Source organism: Gymnoscopelus microlampas (assembly GCF_963454915.1).
Source record: "Gymnoscopelus microlampas genome assembly, chromosome: 17".
Classification (NCBI taxonomy): Eukaryota; Metazoa; Chordata; class Actinopteri; order Myctophiformes; family Myctophidae; genus Gymnoscopelus; species Gymnoscopelus microlampas.
The window spans coordinates 21450286-21469245 of record NC_139954.1 but is presented as its reverse complement, the minus strand read 5'-3'; the positions used below and the strand labels follow the sequence as shown (position 1 = coordinate 21469245).

The 18960-nt window shown below is 41.7% G+C and overlaps 1 protein-coding gene across 2 annotated transcripts in view; it reads right to left on the bottom strand.

Annotated features, from left to right (window-relative positions):
- The window catches only part of arhgef7a (Rho guanine nucleotide exchange factor (GEF) 7a), a 30941-nt gene extending 13513 nt beyond the window's left edge, over positions 1–17428 (bottom strand). Inside the window, exons 1-12 of one of the 2 annotated variants that reach the window (XM_084085491.1) lie at positions 16997–17428; positions 14762–14845; positions 9437–9521; positions 9148–9281; positions 7203–7404; positions 6421–6509; positions 4084–4178; positions 3127–3222; positions 2799–2921; positions 2136–2274; positions 1778–1837; positions 1537–1683 (exon numbers count right to left, since the gene is read on the bottom strand). In XM_084085491.1, coding sequence (XP_083941617.1) covers positions 1537–1683; positions 1778–1837; positions 2136–2274; positions 2799–2921; positions 3127–3222; positions 4084–4178; positions 6421–6509; positions 7203–7404; positions 9148–9281; positions 9437–9521; positions 14762–14845; positions 16997–17161 — 1419 coding nt within the window. In that variant the 5' untranslated portion in view covers positions 17162–17428. The remainder of the gene's footprint in view (positions 1–1536; positions 1684–1777; positions 1838–2135; positions 2275–2798; positions 2922–3126; positions 3223–4083; positions 4179–6420; positions 6510–7202; positions 7405–9147; positions 9282–9436; positions 9522–14761; positions 14846–16996) is intronic. The other variant, XM_084085492.1, reaches the window with a different exon arrangement.
- Between the last annotated feature and the right edge of the window lie 1532 nt (positions 17429–18960).

Sequence of the window (18960 nt, the reverse complement as noted above, 5' to 3'; positions counted from 1 at the left end):
GTGTTGATTTAAAAAAAGTGATTTTCCTACACCCTATGGTATTGGTTCTCAAAGTGGGGTCCGAGGACCATAGACATATAAAGGTAGACGCCTCCTTCGGCTCTGAGGTGTGCGGATCTCGGCCGTGCTTCCTTCCGCTTCAGCAGGGCAAGCTGGAAACTTCCGTGTGCGTCACAGAAGGGGGCGTTCGGTAGGCCAATCAGAGGCAGGTGGGGCGGGTCTTTTCTTAAGAGAAAGCCGCGCAGCAACTAGTCAGTTAAGACGTGCTGTGATTGGCCAGTAGTCAACGTGCTGTGATTGGCCAGTAGTCAAGTAGCCCTGCGGAAGACCCTTGTATTGAGATACCAGTCGCTCCAATGAACTGCAGAGGCCAATGAGGTATCTAGGTTTCTATATCTATGCCGAGGACCGCCAGTGGTCCTTGAGGGGGGTCCCCAGCAAAATTCATAAATATTATAAAAATCTATTTAACCACTTTAATCATAATATATACAGTACACTGGATATTTGAAAATAGCCAATCTACAGGCTCACAACATGTCACTAACGCAACGTGTTGTGAGTGTGTAGATCTGCTATTTTCAAAGTAATTTTTTAAATAGTTGAACAATTTGGAATTCTTGAAACATTATAACACAAATCTTGTATGGGGGTCCCTGGCACAAAACATTTTTCAGATGGGGGTCCGCAGTCAAATACATATTAACTTAGGGGTCCTTACAAGTGTTGCTCCTATCTGCTTCCGTGGAATACTATTACTTTTGTCTGAGGAGATGGTTTGCTGGAACGTTTTTGAACGTGGCAATGTTTCAAACTCAGTTTACAACAAGTGCAATGGACGTCGCATCAAGTAGGATAAACATAAAATTCTCATTACGAATGTTTCTTGAATTTTCACGGAGCAGGTTAATTTAGGCTACATTATTGAGCAAGGGAGGAGAGTGTATCTTCTGCTGCCCTTCAGAGCCGGGTGCAGCCAGTGCACGCACGTGAACACACACACACACACACTTCACACACACACACACACACACACACACACACACGTCACAGACACCGAAGCACTGTTTAATTACGGCACACCACCACGGTTTGTTTTGCTTCTGTGTGAACGTGAACTAACGGGTGAGGCGATGACTTTATAAACTTTATGTGGAAATGATTTTGAAATCATGCGAGCCCGCATATTGCACATATTTTGCATGGAAATATGGATTATTGCGGTGAAAATGCACCCTTTTTGAAAAGAAATTACCCCCGCATAATCTGTGCCATTTGGCTGATTATGCGGTAATTTATGCGATCGCATAATCGCGTTTTTCTGGAGGGTCTAGAAAGGAGTACAATGTAACATTTCCAAGCAATGAATAATTGTGAAGAAATGTGAAGAAAAAATGGCATATAAATATGCATTATTAGAAAGTACAAAAGGTTTAGCAAAGGAGCAATGACTTATGCTTTAGAACCATGGGTTGAAATGGCGTGACTATTACGGGCTATTCGAGTGAGGAGCAGGGGGATGGATGGTGCTTGTACCTCCGCTCCCGGACTGTGGACCATGGCTTGGCTCATGTAGAGCACAGAACCCAGGGTCCTGATGTCATCGCCCTCCCACAGTCGGATGGACTCGGTCAGAATTTGCAGCTCCAGCTCCTTGCGTTTCCTGACCTCCTGACACTGAGCCTGGCACATGGGAAACAAGCCAACAGCTGCTCAGAATAGAGCTCCCATCTATTTATGTTGATGTCTCACTCACAGAAAGGGGGAACTGACTTACAGATAAGTTCTTGAACGTTGCCATGCACTTCTGAATATCTGGCTTATCTGGGTGATTCTCCTAAATGAAAAAAAATAAAAGAAACAAATAAGTTACAGTATACAACATATAATCCAAGCACGCATTAACCACGTATACACCCTCTATACTTTATTGACCAGAGTCCCCCAGGGGTCTATTTTATGCCCCCTCCTGTTTTGCCATGGAAAATAGCAGATCTACAAGCTCACAACGCATTGCAATGAGTTGTGAATCTGCTATTTTCGCTGAATGTTTGCCTATTATGGCATGCCCAGAATAGGGACGCTAGAGTTCAAGTGGTTAATGAAAATGAGTAATCAGATAGATGCAGACACACCTCCATGTGCCTCTCCAGCTCTTTTAGTAAGTTAGGGTATTTGTCGAGTCTCATGAAGGGTTTGCTGAGGCCCGTGGTCAGGGTAAGAATCCCAGGGCTGACTGCACCCCTCCCCTCCATAAACTCTCCCAGTGCCTCACTACAGAAGAGAGGAGAAAGAGTTTGTCTGATCGCCTGTCGTGATTTCATAATTACAATTTTAAAGGAATAAGTACAAAAGAAAGTCATACTTTGTAAGAATTAAAAAGACAAATAATGCACTCTGCAATACTAGCTATTGTGACATTTGCAATAGAATGAAGTTAGGAGGGTGGAACAATTAATTGAATCTGGAAAATCTTGATTCTTTGTTTCACAATCATTTATTCATTATACTTCAAGCTGTTGCACCTCTCCTTCTCACTTTAACATAAGGGTTAATAACTAGAACTTTGTACAACACATCTCTCCATCCATCAGAGGCCTTTACATGCCATTTGGTCAAAGCAATTTCACTCTACAATAGGTAACAAAGCCTAGCCATGAAAAAACATTATTATCAATAACCATGATTAAAATATGATGTTTTTTAGCCATAATCATGCAATCCTAATGAATATAAGTGATACTATTGTGGTATGCAGTGGTAAAGTATTACAAATAAAAGAGGCCATTAAGGCGTACCTATGCTGGGTGAGCACGTTCACAGCGGAGGGGTGGTTGGAGCAGTAGCCCACATAAAGAGCCTTCATCTGTGGCATGAGGTTAAGAAAGAAACCTCCAACCTTTTGCTGGTTCTCTGGAAGCCTAAGAACAATGAAAGGGGACAAGCTGGTAAAGAAAACACCAATCAAATGAGACATTGTGGGCTCAAAACAATATAAAACGGACCACAGTAAATAGAACCTGACCACAGAACATGTAGTACCACAGACAAACAGTAGGTGTCCCTGTACCCATTATGAAACAGCATGGAGGCTGCTGCAGTAGACATATATTGGGCGGGACTTACTTGGTGCACTCCTCCAGTGATTGAACAAGCATTTGTTGGAAGGTGCTAATCTCCTCCAGGTTCCCCAGAATAAGAGCGGCATCTAAAGCACTCAGCCTGGAGGAAAGAGTAAGAGGATATATGAAATTGCTAGGTATAGGACAGGACCAGAACTGAGACAAGGGCGTGCAATTTAAAAGTCATATTCAATGATTAACTATCAAGCCAGCTGTTCCTTTGTTTTTGACCAGCACAGAATACACATTTGAACCATCCCGGGTTATTCCACACACCACTAAAACTATGGTGGTCAGCTTGTGGTTTATATACTTAATGTTCTGCCTCCAGTCAACAACTTTTAGTCACAACTTTGTTGCTTGCTGACAATAACTGATATATTGTCCTTACTAGATCAAATCATTGAGGGCTGGCCTCAATGGCCTCATTTACAATGATGTTGTGCAAAATCAAAGAGTATAAAGGATAAAACAGTAAGATAAGTAATACAAAAATCAATTAAAACCAGGGTATGAATACAGTTAAAAGATACAAGGACACAAACACATCAGTCAAAATAGATGCAAATAGAGGTTAAGTAGTTAGTGATCAAATTAAATTGTTCCAGGGTCTAGGAACTTGCTGTGAAAGCCAGACATAAGACCGAGTATGATATTGGCCAAAGGATCAATCTAGCATACAGTAAATGTGACATATGACAATGTAATTCACAAGCAAAGTGATGGCAGATATAGAAGGCCTGAAGCTGGATTGATGTGGACTGGATTTTGTAGTGACAAATTTCTTACTCCGACGACAATGTTTGCCAAACAAAGACAATTTTGATATTGGGTATAGTTATTTGAGCCTTAATCATGATTCATGAATAACATTAGAATGTTAGTAGGACGGGATCCCCTATTCTCATGAATGAGGCGATTTACAAGCTTGTGAATCAGTTCTTTATACATTAGGACTTACTTGTCTGTGCTCTGAAGAGATCGCAGGTAGTTGGTCAGAAGACTCTGGAGATCCTTGGAATACTCTGTCTCTGTTTCCAGAATGTTCTGTAACACCTTCAATGAACAAAAGAAAGGAAAAGGATACCAATATTATATTCCAATTCAGAGTATAATAGCAACATCTTACACCACCATAAAAAGTAATAACTACAGTACTAGTAATCAGTAATAAAACAAAATGTACTGACCCACCTAAGACTGAGTGACACTTCCTACTGTCTAGCCACTCCCACACTAACACAGACCTGTGTCAGCAGCTACAGTAGCAGCTTTATAAAAAAAACAACCACACCCTCGAGGCTGTGGGGAGTAGTAGGGATGCAAAGTAGGAGAAACAAGACATACATAACAGGGGCAGACTAGCATAAGTTTTATGACAGGCAGTTCAGCTGTCATAGTAGCCGCCATTTATAAGTTGTGGGACAGAAATGATGTCACAGGTCTGACTACTCATCATGAGCATGCTTGTGCCGACATCTGCGAGGGACACGAAAACGACCAGATGCACAGGTGGAAGTCAAATCTATCTAGCTAGACATTTAGTTTTCTAAGATAGAAGACTAGATGGCACTGAGGCCTGGAAATAACCCATCTAACATTATACAATTCCCAACTTTGTAACCTGAACAACCAAGGAATGGGTTGACCCAGTCAAGCCTATTGTGGCAAAGGGGTATTAGCAGGTATCTACACAGCCCTTTGCCCTGCTACAAGATTTGACATTTGGCCACTAAAAATGCACCACTAATTGTTTCCCATTAATTAATTTCACTGTGGAGTGCACAGTTTAAAGGAGCTACACCATGAATTTAAAAAATAATAATAATATTTGATATCATATTGTTTATGTCCCTCAAACGTTTTTCAAAAGGTTTGAGCCTAAATCAAGCCTCAGATATACTCATTCCAACTAACTTCTCTCTGGCTTAATTTCAGAATGAACACCCAATATTATTGTGTTAGGACAAGGGGCGGGAATCCAATATTAATTAATTTCTTGCTGACCTGAGTTGGTAAGTCAACCTACCCAATAGTTTTGCCCACCACCAGACTCGTCAATGCGCATCCATGTGGAATTTACTGTGCAGGTACTATGCGTCTGGAAGGCTCCAATTGATATCAATCGTACCACCTACAGTACAACAAATGCACGGATAGCTCGTGCCCCGCATAAGCATGTTCTAAAATAGGAATAGTTTGGTCAAACTGAAATGATGTAGGCCTGAAATTATGTCATCAATGTGATATTAATTAATTAATTAATATGAAGGCGTTTTTCTCTCCCAAACTGTTGCAACATGCTTGCTTTTCTCCATTTCTAATCTCTGCCAAGCGGCTTGTGAACTGCACACTAGGGCTCCAAGTTCATCCAAACCGTAGACTCCAAACAGTTCTCTATAATAGTATATCCATCCTAATTGTATATCCACCATAATCATGAAATCTATTGATTCTGATTGCATAAAAGTTAGATTTATGAGAACCAATAATTTCAGTATTAATAGCCTACATAGGCCTATTCACAAGGGAAGGCTATAATGTAGCTACTAAGTCCCAGCCTTATTCATAAACGGACGCTGTTTCTCGAGTCCTGCAACAACTTGTGTATGCAATTGTGTTTCTGGTATAGCAGATAGATTTTACTCACAATTTTATTTTCCTGGGCTACGCACAAGCCACGAATAAGTACATTGGTGTACAGGGATAAAATGCTCCCACAAGGTGATTTTCAAGTGAATAGCAGCAAACAGGGAAAGAGCTCTAGCAGGCACACTACACCTCAGGTAAACAAAATTTAAACAAGCATTATCATAAATTGTTATGTCTAGTGTAGGCCCACATCAGAGGGTTGGACAAAAAGAGATCTGAAGGGACAGAGAGAGACCACCCAAGTTTTATCTTTCTTCTCAATGCAATTACTTGCTTCTAGCTCTCTTTTAAGCCTGGCGCTTAAACAGACATTAACTAAAAGAGAACAAGCATACGCACTGAACGACGACTGATTACGTTAAACATGATGTCCATTGTCTACTTTCAGAAAGCTCTTTGAGCATAACCCGGCTTATCAAACAAATGATGAACCACTTAGTAGGGAAAATAGCCAATCTACAACCTCACAACTCATTACATCGCAACACATTGTGATCTTGTAGATCAGCTATTTTTTTTAAATTCAGATTTTTATTTTTGGTCTACGATGACATGCCCAAAATTGATACGCCTGGTTAGAAGTGGTTACAGGAACAAACGAGAGAGGAAAAGCTGACTTCGTATCACTGCTGTGCTGGGTCCTTACCAGATTATAGTACGTCTTGCTGATAGCCGTGGTGTCAAAGCCCTTAGGAGGACTCTTTAGGGTTCCAGACTTTGGGGACACTTGTTTGTCTATGTAGGGAGAGAGAAATGCGTCTTAATTATTACATTTATAAATCTATCAATTCTCTTTCAAACTTATTTTGTTTCATGGTCAGAAATAAAAACATTGCTTTTCTTTCTTTTCTTTTCTATATTAATAATTTGGAAGACCCACACTATCTGTAAATATGTGCAAATATAGAGATGTAATGACACCAAAAACTCACAATAGAATAATGTCACAATAACAAGTCCACAAAACAATATTTATTTCAATTATTTTGATGCCGACCCATAAGCTTGTAACGTGTAGCAGCGCAATGCCTTGTGAGCTTGTAGATCTGCAACCCTCATGTAAGACACAAGCGTGCAAACATGTATAAATGAGGCGTAAATATGACTGTTGGAATGATGGAATTGTATATTTTGCAAAACCGGGAGAAAAGACACCGTTAGCAGCTAAGCGAACGGCTAGGTTATGTTGTTCAGACGATCAGCCAAAAACAACGGGTTAGCTGTGCGATTAAATAATGTTAATAATATGTTATCCCGATATCACAATAACGACAATATTGTTACATCCCTATGCAAATATATTAGAATAAAATACAGATTCTGTCAAATATTCTTTAGCAATAAATATATCCGAATGGTCATCAACTCTAAACAATGACCAATTCACACAGATTCTATTACAACTGGAATGTAGTCTGAGATACACACCACAGCCTTTGATCTCGCGGACATAGTTACTGGGGAACCATCCAGTCCTGCCATTGAGTGAGCCCTCCCACCAGCCGCCCTCCTCCTGTCGAGTCACATTGATGATTTCACCCTTGTTGAAGGTGAGCTCATCTTCATTGGTCTGTTGGAAGTTAAAGCGTGCCTTCACCAGCAGCTGCTGCCCACTGTTCTCGGACATGTCCTGTCAGACATAGAAAGGAGACGAGGTGGAGGACATAGAACCATAAGAGGTGTGAGAGCAGAGAATGGATACGTGATGGAAATGTGCGGTGCGTAAACAGAGTCTGTGTGGGACGGTCACCTCAATCAAATCTTGAATTGACAGTGAGTCGATAAGAAAGAGGGGACTTTTAAGGGGGTGGGGGTAGAGCTATCTCATGCATTTGCACACAGAGAGCGAGAGAGAGTGAGAGCGAGAGCGAGGGACATGGGCTTGACGGACACAATTATTTTATGGCATGCACTCACATTGCAAACGAATATCATGTGTCAACGTCAATGTTGCAGACAAACAATACCCTTGTAAAACCCTGCCCACAGCAAGGGTGTGTTACTACGTTCAACAACTCAAAGAGCTGCATTCATTACAGAGTAAGTTGTATTTTTGTGTGGCATATGAAATAACAGTATTATGTTATTCATTCATATATTACATTATATTTTTTTCCTCTCATATAAGCGCACAACAGCGCCATCTGCCCACCATCAGCTCTAGTCTGTGCTCTGTGTTTACAGTGCACACAGTGACTTTTTAACACCTTCTTAACACCGACATTTCCCAATCTGATCTCCAAAAGTAGCTTAGTAGTAGTCAGGACAAGTCTGTTCTGACACACACAACAGTCACTCGTGAAATTATGCACATTAATGGGGAGGCAAATAGTCTCAGAGCCGAGGAGGTGACCAAGAAGAGCTCCAGTTATGTGAACTGTGATTGTACTCTACAAAGGGACCATGGAAGCTGTGCAGAATACTGGGTGGTCTCAAAATCTATTTGGGATCCCGAAGAGGACCATCAAAAAATGTTTAGCCTATATGTTTTGTGAGGGCATGGTGAATGAGCCAATTAAACAACTACTCCATGCACCGGAGGCGTTTGAGATCACCAGAAGGTTCGAGGCATTGCATCACATCCCCCAAATTCTAGGATGGGATAGATGGGTTGCATATTACCTATGAGACCCCTGGGCTACATGTCTTACAAGCATGGATCGTAGTGTGTGTATAGTATGTGTCTGGAAAAGCTATATCAGAGTGTGATCGCGTATGCGTGAACCTTGTGTGCACATGCTGTAACATAGGAATGGAAAATGTTTTGACCAGTACAGGCATGAATATACAATGTCCACAAAATAATTCCACAAAATACAAATGTTTGAATAGTTTGGCTGACATCCACTCATTTTCTTGTATATTATTGCCCCAGGGTCAGACTGGAACAAATTGTTTACGGATGGATGGCCATCTTATGTGCTTGCAGCACAAAACATCCATAAACAATTTGCGAGTTAACAAATCCTGGTAGGACATCTCTTCTATCGATTGAAATGAAAATTCCTTCCAAGCCATTTTTATTCTGATTGGGCTATCATTTTGATTATTAGTGGAATATTAGGGTCCATGTACACATAGTTATTGTCACTTGGGGCTGTTTCATCCCTTTCAGATAAAAATACATCCATGACCTGATATTAATTACTTAGGATTTCAACCTCAAACATATCATTGTTTGTAAGCCAAGTCCCTGAGATTAGCAGTAAACCTAATACAGCTGTCATATTTTGGACAGCTATAAAAGTAAATGTGTCAATATCATCCAGAGGACATCTCATTTAAAGGCTAGACTCTTCTCAGATATTAAGCAGGTTGATACGATAATACTGTAAGTCTGAGTTTCCACTGTAGTGGTGACTGTTTGCCTTACCAGACTGCGGAATTGGTTCTGCAGCAGCTTAGATGATCGTCCCAGGGAAGACTGCGAGGACAGGGACTCGAACGACTTGATACGATGAGCCGAGGAGTGACGAGCACACACAGAGTCACTGCCCACGCCGATGTCTGTAGCAGGGAGGGCAGGATATAAATACACTCAGTCTAGCACTCACTGTCACTGCCCCCTCAGTCAAACACAGCCGTGAGGCTCACTCTGACCGGTGTTTCAATACAGGCACAGGATACCATCTCCACAAACTACTCACACACTTTTCACTCACCTGCAGTTACTTTGTTCAGAGCTACCAGACTGCTCAGCACCTTTGAGAAGTTTAGCCCCAGGAGGAGGTCACTGGCCTCAAACGGCTGAGGGAGAGAGACAGAGAGGGGATGGGGGGGGTGGGGAGAGACATAGACATAGAGAGAGAGAGCGCATCAGCATGTGTGGCAGAAAGTCTTTGGCAAGTGAATTACCCTTCTGAAAATTGTTACCAATTCCACAGTGTTCTAAGGCTGTGTCATCAGTTGGACACACCGCTAGTGGTGAGCAGCCAATCGATAATTCTCATTATCTTGACTGTAGCAACGAGTGGAATGCATTGATGGTTCAACAACATACATGCATATCTGTTTATGATACGGAAGCAGCAACTATAAAAAGACTGACTGCAACGACTACAGTGCTTTACTGTGGTGTATTACACGGCTTGGTTGAATGCTTGATTCTGATTGGTCAATCACTGAATTCATCGGTCTGTTATTTTTGAATAATGAAAATGAACTCGGTAACATAATCGCTTTCTGTCAATAACATAACCGCTGTGGCGCTCTAATTAAAGACTCAGAGCACCTGGCTCATATCAATCTACGTTGCTTAATTTTTTTCCCCATATCCAACTTTGTATCCATGTAAACAAACACAATGTAATTTACAGCTAAACTCAAGCGAGAAATAGACCGAATATTGATTCTATTAGATCAAAACTTCCCGTTGTTTTGCACTGGACACACCTGGCATAAATTAATTTCATTACCATAAGCAATGAAGCTGTGTAATAAGCAGGATAATCTTTACACCCTACATACCCTAGTATATATTTGACCTGTATGAGCTGTATGTGTGAGCTCTATACTTGACCCTCTAGTATTTCCCTCTACACCAAATGTCTTCACTGTAAATATCCCATCTATAAGCTGACAATGCATGTGTTGAGACCTTTTGTAGATCTGCCATTTTCGCAGAATGTTCACCCCCAGGTCCTTCAGGATAGGGATGTTAGGGTTCAAGTGGCTAATTCTGTACTGAGTGTACACCCATTTGCCCAGTACCCTGTTAGTTAATATCAGTGGCAGTGATTTTAACTCTGTTGTTTGCTGTGGTTGTGCTCCTACTCTCTTCCTGTATCACAGCTTCAGCGACTAGTTAATCTCGGTCCAGTGCCACTGAGGCTGAGTGACTGTGAGATATGGGTCTCTTTCATCTTCCGCTCTGATTAGAGATATGCCCCAGGAGAATATGTACGTTGTGTGTGTGTTTGTTTTTGTGTGTGTGTGTAGGGGGCTGTTCTGTTTTCAACAGAAACAGTCCAGTCTTATATCCCTCCAGGACTCCCGAAAGTTATTCTGTCCTCTGTGAGGACTCATGCGAACACATCCTCATTCTTACAACTCTGCGCTGTCACAGGGACTCAAGACAGTCACTAAGGTTGCTGCAGAGTAGACTGTACTATTTTGGTCGCCTTATAATTATCAAGATTTACCTTTTTCCCATCACACAGTGTTACATTTAATGAACGTATAGTTCATTACATGTAACACTGTGTGATGAGAAAAAGGTAAATCTTGATAATCCACCAAGTCAAACTGTGCGAGTTGAATTTAGTCTAACTGTCACATTGTGCAAAATGACTATGACCTACGTCCACCAGCGTATGCTATGCCTCGTAGCGTATGCTGGGGCAATATTGTTATTGTACCACAAGAAAACAACACAAAAAAGTTAAAGGAGGAAGACCCCAGTCTTGGCTTGGCAAAAGATGACAACAACGGGATGTGAATTCTCCAAAGGAAGATGGTAATATCCTCACAGCTGTTTTTCATTAAATTGTCTGCAAGCAAATTGTGGCCTTAATTTCTCCGATAACAGTTACGTAGATGTTTATGTTAACACAATGACCTTCCCTTTATTTTTTAACATGTTGGTAGCTGTTATAACGCTCTCATGTTGACTATTGTCGGTACCACCAGACTCACTGAACAAACATGGCCCACAATTACAGACCCTGCCAGAACACTGTTGGACTCTACAACGGAATACATTGGCCCACCGATGGTGGTCCTTTACCCTGTCACACTGAATGTGACCCAAGACGCATAAGACGAACTGTTTTACCACAACATGGACATTTAATCTGGGACAACACTAAGTTGGCCAATATTGTACAGTGTGTGTGTGTGGTCACTATAAGCCCTGAGAACATGTGCTCTCTACCCTCTCTCTTTTGCATCTCTCTGCAAAAATTGGACCTCTTCCACATCACCTTACAGGTCATTGTAATAGGTTTTCCCATAAGTGGCAAATTATCCACTGTTATAGTGAGAAACATGACTAGAGTGAAATTAAACATTAATGTATCCAGATAATGAACATGCTGACAAAGGAGATGCCTGTCCCGTCTCAAAGCATCACAGTGAGAGAATGTTCCCTTAGAGCAGGCTCACACAACAATAACCCTCCGGTGACTCAGCAAGATATAACAAGATGATATTCTGAATACAAGATATCACTCGTCAAGAGTGCATAAATAAGCATGCTTTATGTGCACAGACTAGAGTCAACCGAATACGAGCTCATATCCAAGTTGTTGTCATATTCAGAAAGGTCATTATAGCCAATTTCATATCCTGATCACAAAAATCCCAGTATCCATGAAGTACACTGAGTGTTACCATGGAAACAGAAGACACATCCACCCCAAAAAGCAAAAGGGGATGGTGCCTTTGGGTGCTGGCTAATATTAGCACATCCCAGCTAACAAATTCTGTTTCCATGAGCTTATTCCAATAAATAGGACATGATATACTGTATTAGCATTTACATCCAACTCTGAAACTGGAATACAAACGATAATACAATTTTACTTGACGATTAATTGTCATATACATAATTGCTATTAATGGTTTGTGTTTTTGTCATTGAACATTGGAACACATAAAAGACTTTTAGGCATCCTAAAATTAGCCGATCTACAATCTCACAATGCATCACAGTGATGCGTTGAACGCTTGTAGACTGACGATTTCTGCTATTTTTAAAATAATATTTGAAAAGGTATGCAAGTTTTCAACATGGAAATGATTATGCCAAATAATTGCGATTATCTCAAATTATTGCAATTAGGCGATCATGTAATAATTGTGACAGGCCTAACAACATTCAGTGAGCAACCAGCAATGACACAGGTTACAGCCACTCAGGATGAAGAACACAGAAGTCCCACCCTCTCCAACTCCTTTTCACTGATGACAGCAAATGTGTCAACCAAGTCAACCACACAGATATGTTATTGTCCCCAAAGTAGCCAGAGGATAAGGTCACTGTTCCTGGGGGACTCAAGGGAGGCATGGGAATTCTAGAGGATCACTTCCTGTTGTCAAAGGAATTAGTGGTAAAGTCATTGGAAATAAAATGAAAATCCAGCTGCTGTCCCCAACTATCCTGTGCATAAGGTAACATCCACACGAATATGTTTTAAAAACACATAGCTTTTAGCTACGTTTTCACCTAACAATGCCGACACATTCAACCTCATTCAGGAAATGTGAGTATAGTTGCTTTGGCAATGTAATCATATGTTTTCTCATGCCAACAAAGCTCCTTTGAATTGAATTGTATAGTACAATTTCATATTAAAGTACATAGGCTACTTAAGAACGTTTCCACAACCATATAGTAGCATTCATCATTTCTTTATCAACTGAATTTCAACGGTACAATAAAAATATATGTGTTTGGAAACATGCGAGACGGTTGTAGCTTCTACGTGGAATTCTCCTAAACGTTGCCTAAATTGACTGCTGTCTACACAGTCCTCACTAGTTGCTGCGGGTCATCGCCACAGCAGACTCTAAGACCTAGAGTCTTAAGGTTAAGAAGGTATGGTTGGTCTTATACCAAAGAGAGGTTCAGCTTCTGACCGATGCAGGAGCATGATGATGGGTTACCAAACTTTTATTATATAACTTGCAGTAGCCTATGCATGTGTCAGTCTACTGTCTTGTACAGTTTGTCTTTGCAATGCAATCTACTGCAAAGTCTACATGGATGCATGCCCTAAAACCCACTTCATCTAGAAAGCCTGTACAAATAGGTGCCCTTTACTTATTTATTTTAAGTTTTGGAAATCACTCAACGGTCCCGGAATTTATTGACAGAAAGTAGCTCATAACATGTCTACGGTGGATTTTTAGGAAACAAAAACTTGGCAGAAACAAAGAGGATAACCCAAGCTTTCCGTACAGCTGCAATGTTGGTGAGTTTAACATTGTTAAATACAATGAGATTGGACGTTTTGGTTTCAATGAATGGGCTGTCAAGGGTTGGTATTGCAACTCTAGATGCCAGACAGCATCATAGCATCTAAGTTGCTTGCGGCTACCCTTTACTAACAAAATGCAGGGTAATTATTTCGAATTAATAAAAAGGGCATGATACATGCTACCAATATGACAGTGCATCCTCTCTACACATCCCCTTCAATGGCTGCAGTCTGAGTTGCTTGAGTCGATGCTGTCAAACACTGAGCTGTATTGTCAGATTGTGAGTTCAACGACCCCTCTATGCACTGACAAACACAGTAACTGTGCACTGTCCTCAATTTGATAGAGATAGTGTTTATACCGTCCATCCTCTCAACTACAATGCATGTGCAGTAAGATGTAATGGGTGAAGTTACAGTACTTGATCCACTAACAGAGCTCAAACCATATCATAATGTTTAAATTACAATATCAAGGAACAGATACCTGTATCTTGGCTGTGGTTTTAAGGCTGCTATAGTTGCTGCGCCTACCAAGACCTAAGTTGCCTGCTGCTAACCAAGACCAGTGATTTGGTGTAAACAAAAGAAACGTCAATACATCTGACTGCCAGTGTAACGACGATGTGACAATAATTGCCACGCATGAGCCCGAGGACAAAGCTTTGCATTAATTACAGGGCACAACCGTACTAGTGCCATTGGTGCTTTGTCTCCTCATTCAAATTAAAGACGATGTGAATCACGGCCCGGTTAAGTTACAACACCCTAAGCAATCATATAAATCGAAGAATGGTGGGTTATGGTGGTGGCGCTTCTTGTTGATAAGCAGCAACACGGGACAAACGGGGCTCCTTCCCAGCCGGGCGATGGGTGATTGTTCTCGGCTCGCTGTTCACACTCCTCCCACTGTCAACCATCCACTCCGTGTCCCCATTGTTTATTGTTTGAAGAATCTCTAGTTTCACACCACGATACCCAAGAACTGTCACTGTATCTGAAAATATGCTTGTGCTTTGATAAAAATGCGTAATAACTTTGAATTGTAATCCTGGAAGGAACACTTACCTCGATGCGAAACGATGTGCAGCCCTTGAGAAACTCCTTTATGTTGCTCAAGCATTCACCGTCGTTCTTCGGTTCTTGGTAGATCTGAAAAGCCAGAACGCTGGTTAGAGAATCGATATACGACTTACAAGCAGCAGCACTACAGATATATGTCTCTTTGATCTTCAAAGTATGACTTTCTGCTGGGGATTAAACAGTGCATTCTCTCTGCACGGGCTTGTTGCCACCACACTGTAGCTGGGAGGCTGAACACAGTGAACACACACAGATCCTTGGTAGGGAAGTGGACATAGGGACTGTATTGGATCAGGGGAAATGACGTTGACAAATAGGGATTCCCGCTGATGTTTAAGGTAACCATTTTTGCTATGGATAATAGGAAATCTTATTAGGACACCCACCATTAAGTGTTGAGTGAGAAACAGCTGCTATTTGTGCACAACTTTGCAAAAGCTTATCCCAAGCTAACCTTTCCTATGGATATAGGCTAACTATTTCTGACAGCAAATGCACAATTCTTATGGTTTTATAGGCTAGTTAGATTTTCCTCAGTTTCAATGTAACAGCGCTGTGTACACGTCATTTCTATTCCCTTTTAATTGTACATACTTTAATTTTGTTTTGATTGTATTGTTGCCACTTTTGCCGTGGCAATGTAAATGTATGTTTTCTCATGCCAATAAAGCCATTTGAATTGAATTGAATTGAATTGAGAAAGCGGCAATCTTAACACTTTCTGCCATTCATACATAGGTCATGAATCACAGGTGTGCATGTGCATGATTTGAACAAGCCACATACTTTATGTGGACGACGGGTAGGACTGAAATGGAATGGCAGACAAATCAGTAGCAGAAAACACAACAATACTTTGTTGTGGGAGCAATTCAATAACTTTGGGACATATTCTGTGTAGGTCTAGAGCAGTGGCTCTCAAAGTGGGGTCCGGGGACCCCCAGCGGTCCTTCGGGGGGGTTCCAGGGGGTCCCCTCCCCAGCAGTTAAGTTAAAGGTAGGGTAAGTGATATTTTTTGGTTAAAACAAAACGTTTTCTGTTAAGGGTTAAAGCACAATATTCTGATAGTAATCATTGCTATATAGTGTTTGTTTAGTAACATGGCTCTTCCTGTCTCTCCAGCTTTTTAATAAACAGAAAATACATTTTCAAGTAGGTGACACATTTTCAGCCAATCAGGAGAGAGTACCCATTTATCAACTTCATTTTTATAGTGTTCCAGTTCAAATTGTGTCTTCTCATTTCTTTGTGTCATCACTTCAAATTCCACTTGTTTAATCTGTATCCTGACTGAGTTCTCTATCCTGATTGGATCAATATTGGTATCCTGACCTGAAAATGCATTTTCTGTTTAATAAAGAGTTGGAGAGACATGGACACTCCTGTTACTGAACAAACATTATAGTAATGAGCAGAATATATAGCTATGTAACACTTCATTTAACCAAAGAAAATTGACCTAGACTAGAGCACTATGACAACCCTGTTTGGAAACATTGCCTCCTTTTGGGAAGTGTCCGAACTGACCGTGCGTGGCTATACGTTGACACACAATAAATAGTGCGCTGTTCCTTTAAATGGGGAGAGGGTCTATCTATGTGTCTGTCTGTGCGCCTTTGCAGTCAATGGCGGCCCACTCTTATGGTCTCTGTGTACAGATAGCCAGACATCCATGTCTGTTGTGTTGATCCGTCAGATCATAATAATGCTCTGTGTATAAAATACATAAACATACAAGCAAAATTGTATAGGTTACACACAGCATGTAATGCTGCGTAACAGGAGTCTCACATATAACGCATACCCGTCTTGCATAAACCCACAATAAAAAAATAAAATAAAGAATACATTAAATGTAAACTAGGCCTCTGTTATAGAGATCAAATGGGCCCTATTGCTTATCATTTCCCCTTCTGCTATGATGCTGGCTGCCCATTGCCTAATTTTGCAAGGGAATCTATGTCTACACTGGAAGTAAAAACGGCCTTTATCCACGCGTAGTGTACTAACATTATTGTGCAACCATTTGGTGCTGTTTTTAGAGACAATAACCCGCGCTCTCGTGACCTACAAAAGGAACTCTTCATGGACCACTGGGCAAAGAGAAGCGCGATAACAAACCACGTCGTGTCACCACCACGGCTCTCGGCGACACAGACGCGCCGATGAGGCGGATGGTTAATATGGGGAGGACAGCGGCTCAGAAGAATTGCCCCTTACTTTCTCCGTGAAACCCGGGCTAAGCCGCTCCAGCAATCTGCACAAGACCACCCCATCTTTGAGGGAGGTCTGCAGAAATGCCTCGGGATCCGAGATGGTCTTCTTTGGCGATTCCAATACCCCGAGCGTGATCAACCATGTAACCGTCTGTTCCGCCGAATTCATGGCCAGTCACAACAGCTCCTATCCAACGAAGTGGCGGTTGTTTGTGTATTTAAAATAGCAACTGCTGGCCCGGTTACACTGTCATTTGGGCGTTAAAATAAAAACATAATTAATCCAGAAGCGGCTGCCTGAGATCTTGGTGAGAGAGGGAGAGAGAGAGGGGGAGAGACTACGGAGAAAAAGCCCTCCTTCCTTCTCCCTCGGGTGGATGCGGATGACGCCTGGCTTGTGGAAATTCGGCGGCTCTGGTTTCCTCTCTCTCTCTCTCTCTCTTGTGGTGTGTGTTCTTTTTCTCCTCCAGCCTGGCAAGCTGTCAAACGCAGTTCACCGTGATGCGTTGAGGCAACGGACTGACTGCATACATGCGCATCACAGCCGCCAGCCACTCATCCAGCGGATGACATCACACAACAGGATGACAAGCTAGTCCAACCAGTTGTTGGGCCACTTCAACTTGACACGAATAGGCTTCCTATTCATAAGGGTTTGCACTTTGCATATCCTCCGTTTATCATCATAACTACAGGTTATCTGTCGTTGAGGACAGGACACAGCCAGCTATATCCTACTGTATTCTACTGTATATCCTATTGTATGGATATAGCTAGCCCCCCAGGACCCCAATGGAAACAAGCCATAGGTGTTTTGGGGTTTAAAATCCTCTTAGCAGTATGAACCGTACTTTCCTGTGCTTTTTTTTTTTTGCAAACTGCTAATACATTCAAGCCAAGGTCAATTTTTTATATAAAGCACATTTGAAAACAACCAGGTTGACCAAAGTGCTGTACAGCATGATAAAAACAGCATAAAAATAAACAGCATTGCAAAAACATTTCAAAAAACAGCAAAAGTTAAAACAATGACAGACCACAAGATAATAGCATGGGGGGAGGGGGGTGCAGACTAGAGATGGAGAAACATCTAGGGTGGATCAAAAGCTAGGGAGAAGAGGTGTGTTTTGAAAGTGTCCAGGGAGGGGGCGAACCTAACAGTGGATGGAAGGCTGACTGCTCCACAGATTTGGGCCAGCCACAGAAAAGGCTCGGTCGCCTTTTTGCCTCAACCGGGCGTTCGGAACCTTGAGAAGCCTCTGGTCAGAGGATCTCAATGTCCGGGTGCTGTCCGGGGGGGCCAGTAGTTCAGCAATGTAGGGTGGTGCTAGTCCATTTAGTGCTTTAAAAACAAAGTGTTCATTCAACCAATATAAGCCCATCACAGGCTAGCTAATTTAGTAGGCTATGTGAATGGCTGATAGTCCCTATATGTCCAAGTTCTACATGTAGGCTATTTTACAGGAGGAAGCTCCAGGCCAGAATACCAACAATTTAGAAACCTCCATTTTACTCACATTTTCACACAAAAAATACATGTAAAATTAACTAATAGTCAAATGTCAACTGCATATGGCGGTAAAACCACCAAAATCTATCTTATATTTAAGAGGGAAACTCTACACAGGGGCATAGGATGTGTGACATAGCTAGGATATTAGTTGTCAAGATAACTATCAACACCAGGACCTGGTTGTGATGCAGTGCTGGCTACAGCTTCACTTCTGTAATTGTCCACTAGGTGGGAGTGGGACTCTATATAAACACTATAAATAATTGTGTAGCACTTTACTTTGAAAACAAACTATGGTTCCCCAAAATCCCCTCATCTAGTGCTAGGTAGGGTCATCCGCTGGCCTAGTGGTCCAGGCGCATACTACATGAATTGGTACTCCAGCATGATAGCGTGTTGCGGGTTCGACTCCCGCTCCCGACGACCTTTGCTGTATGTCTCCTCCCCATTTACTG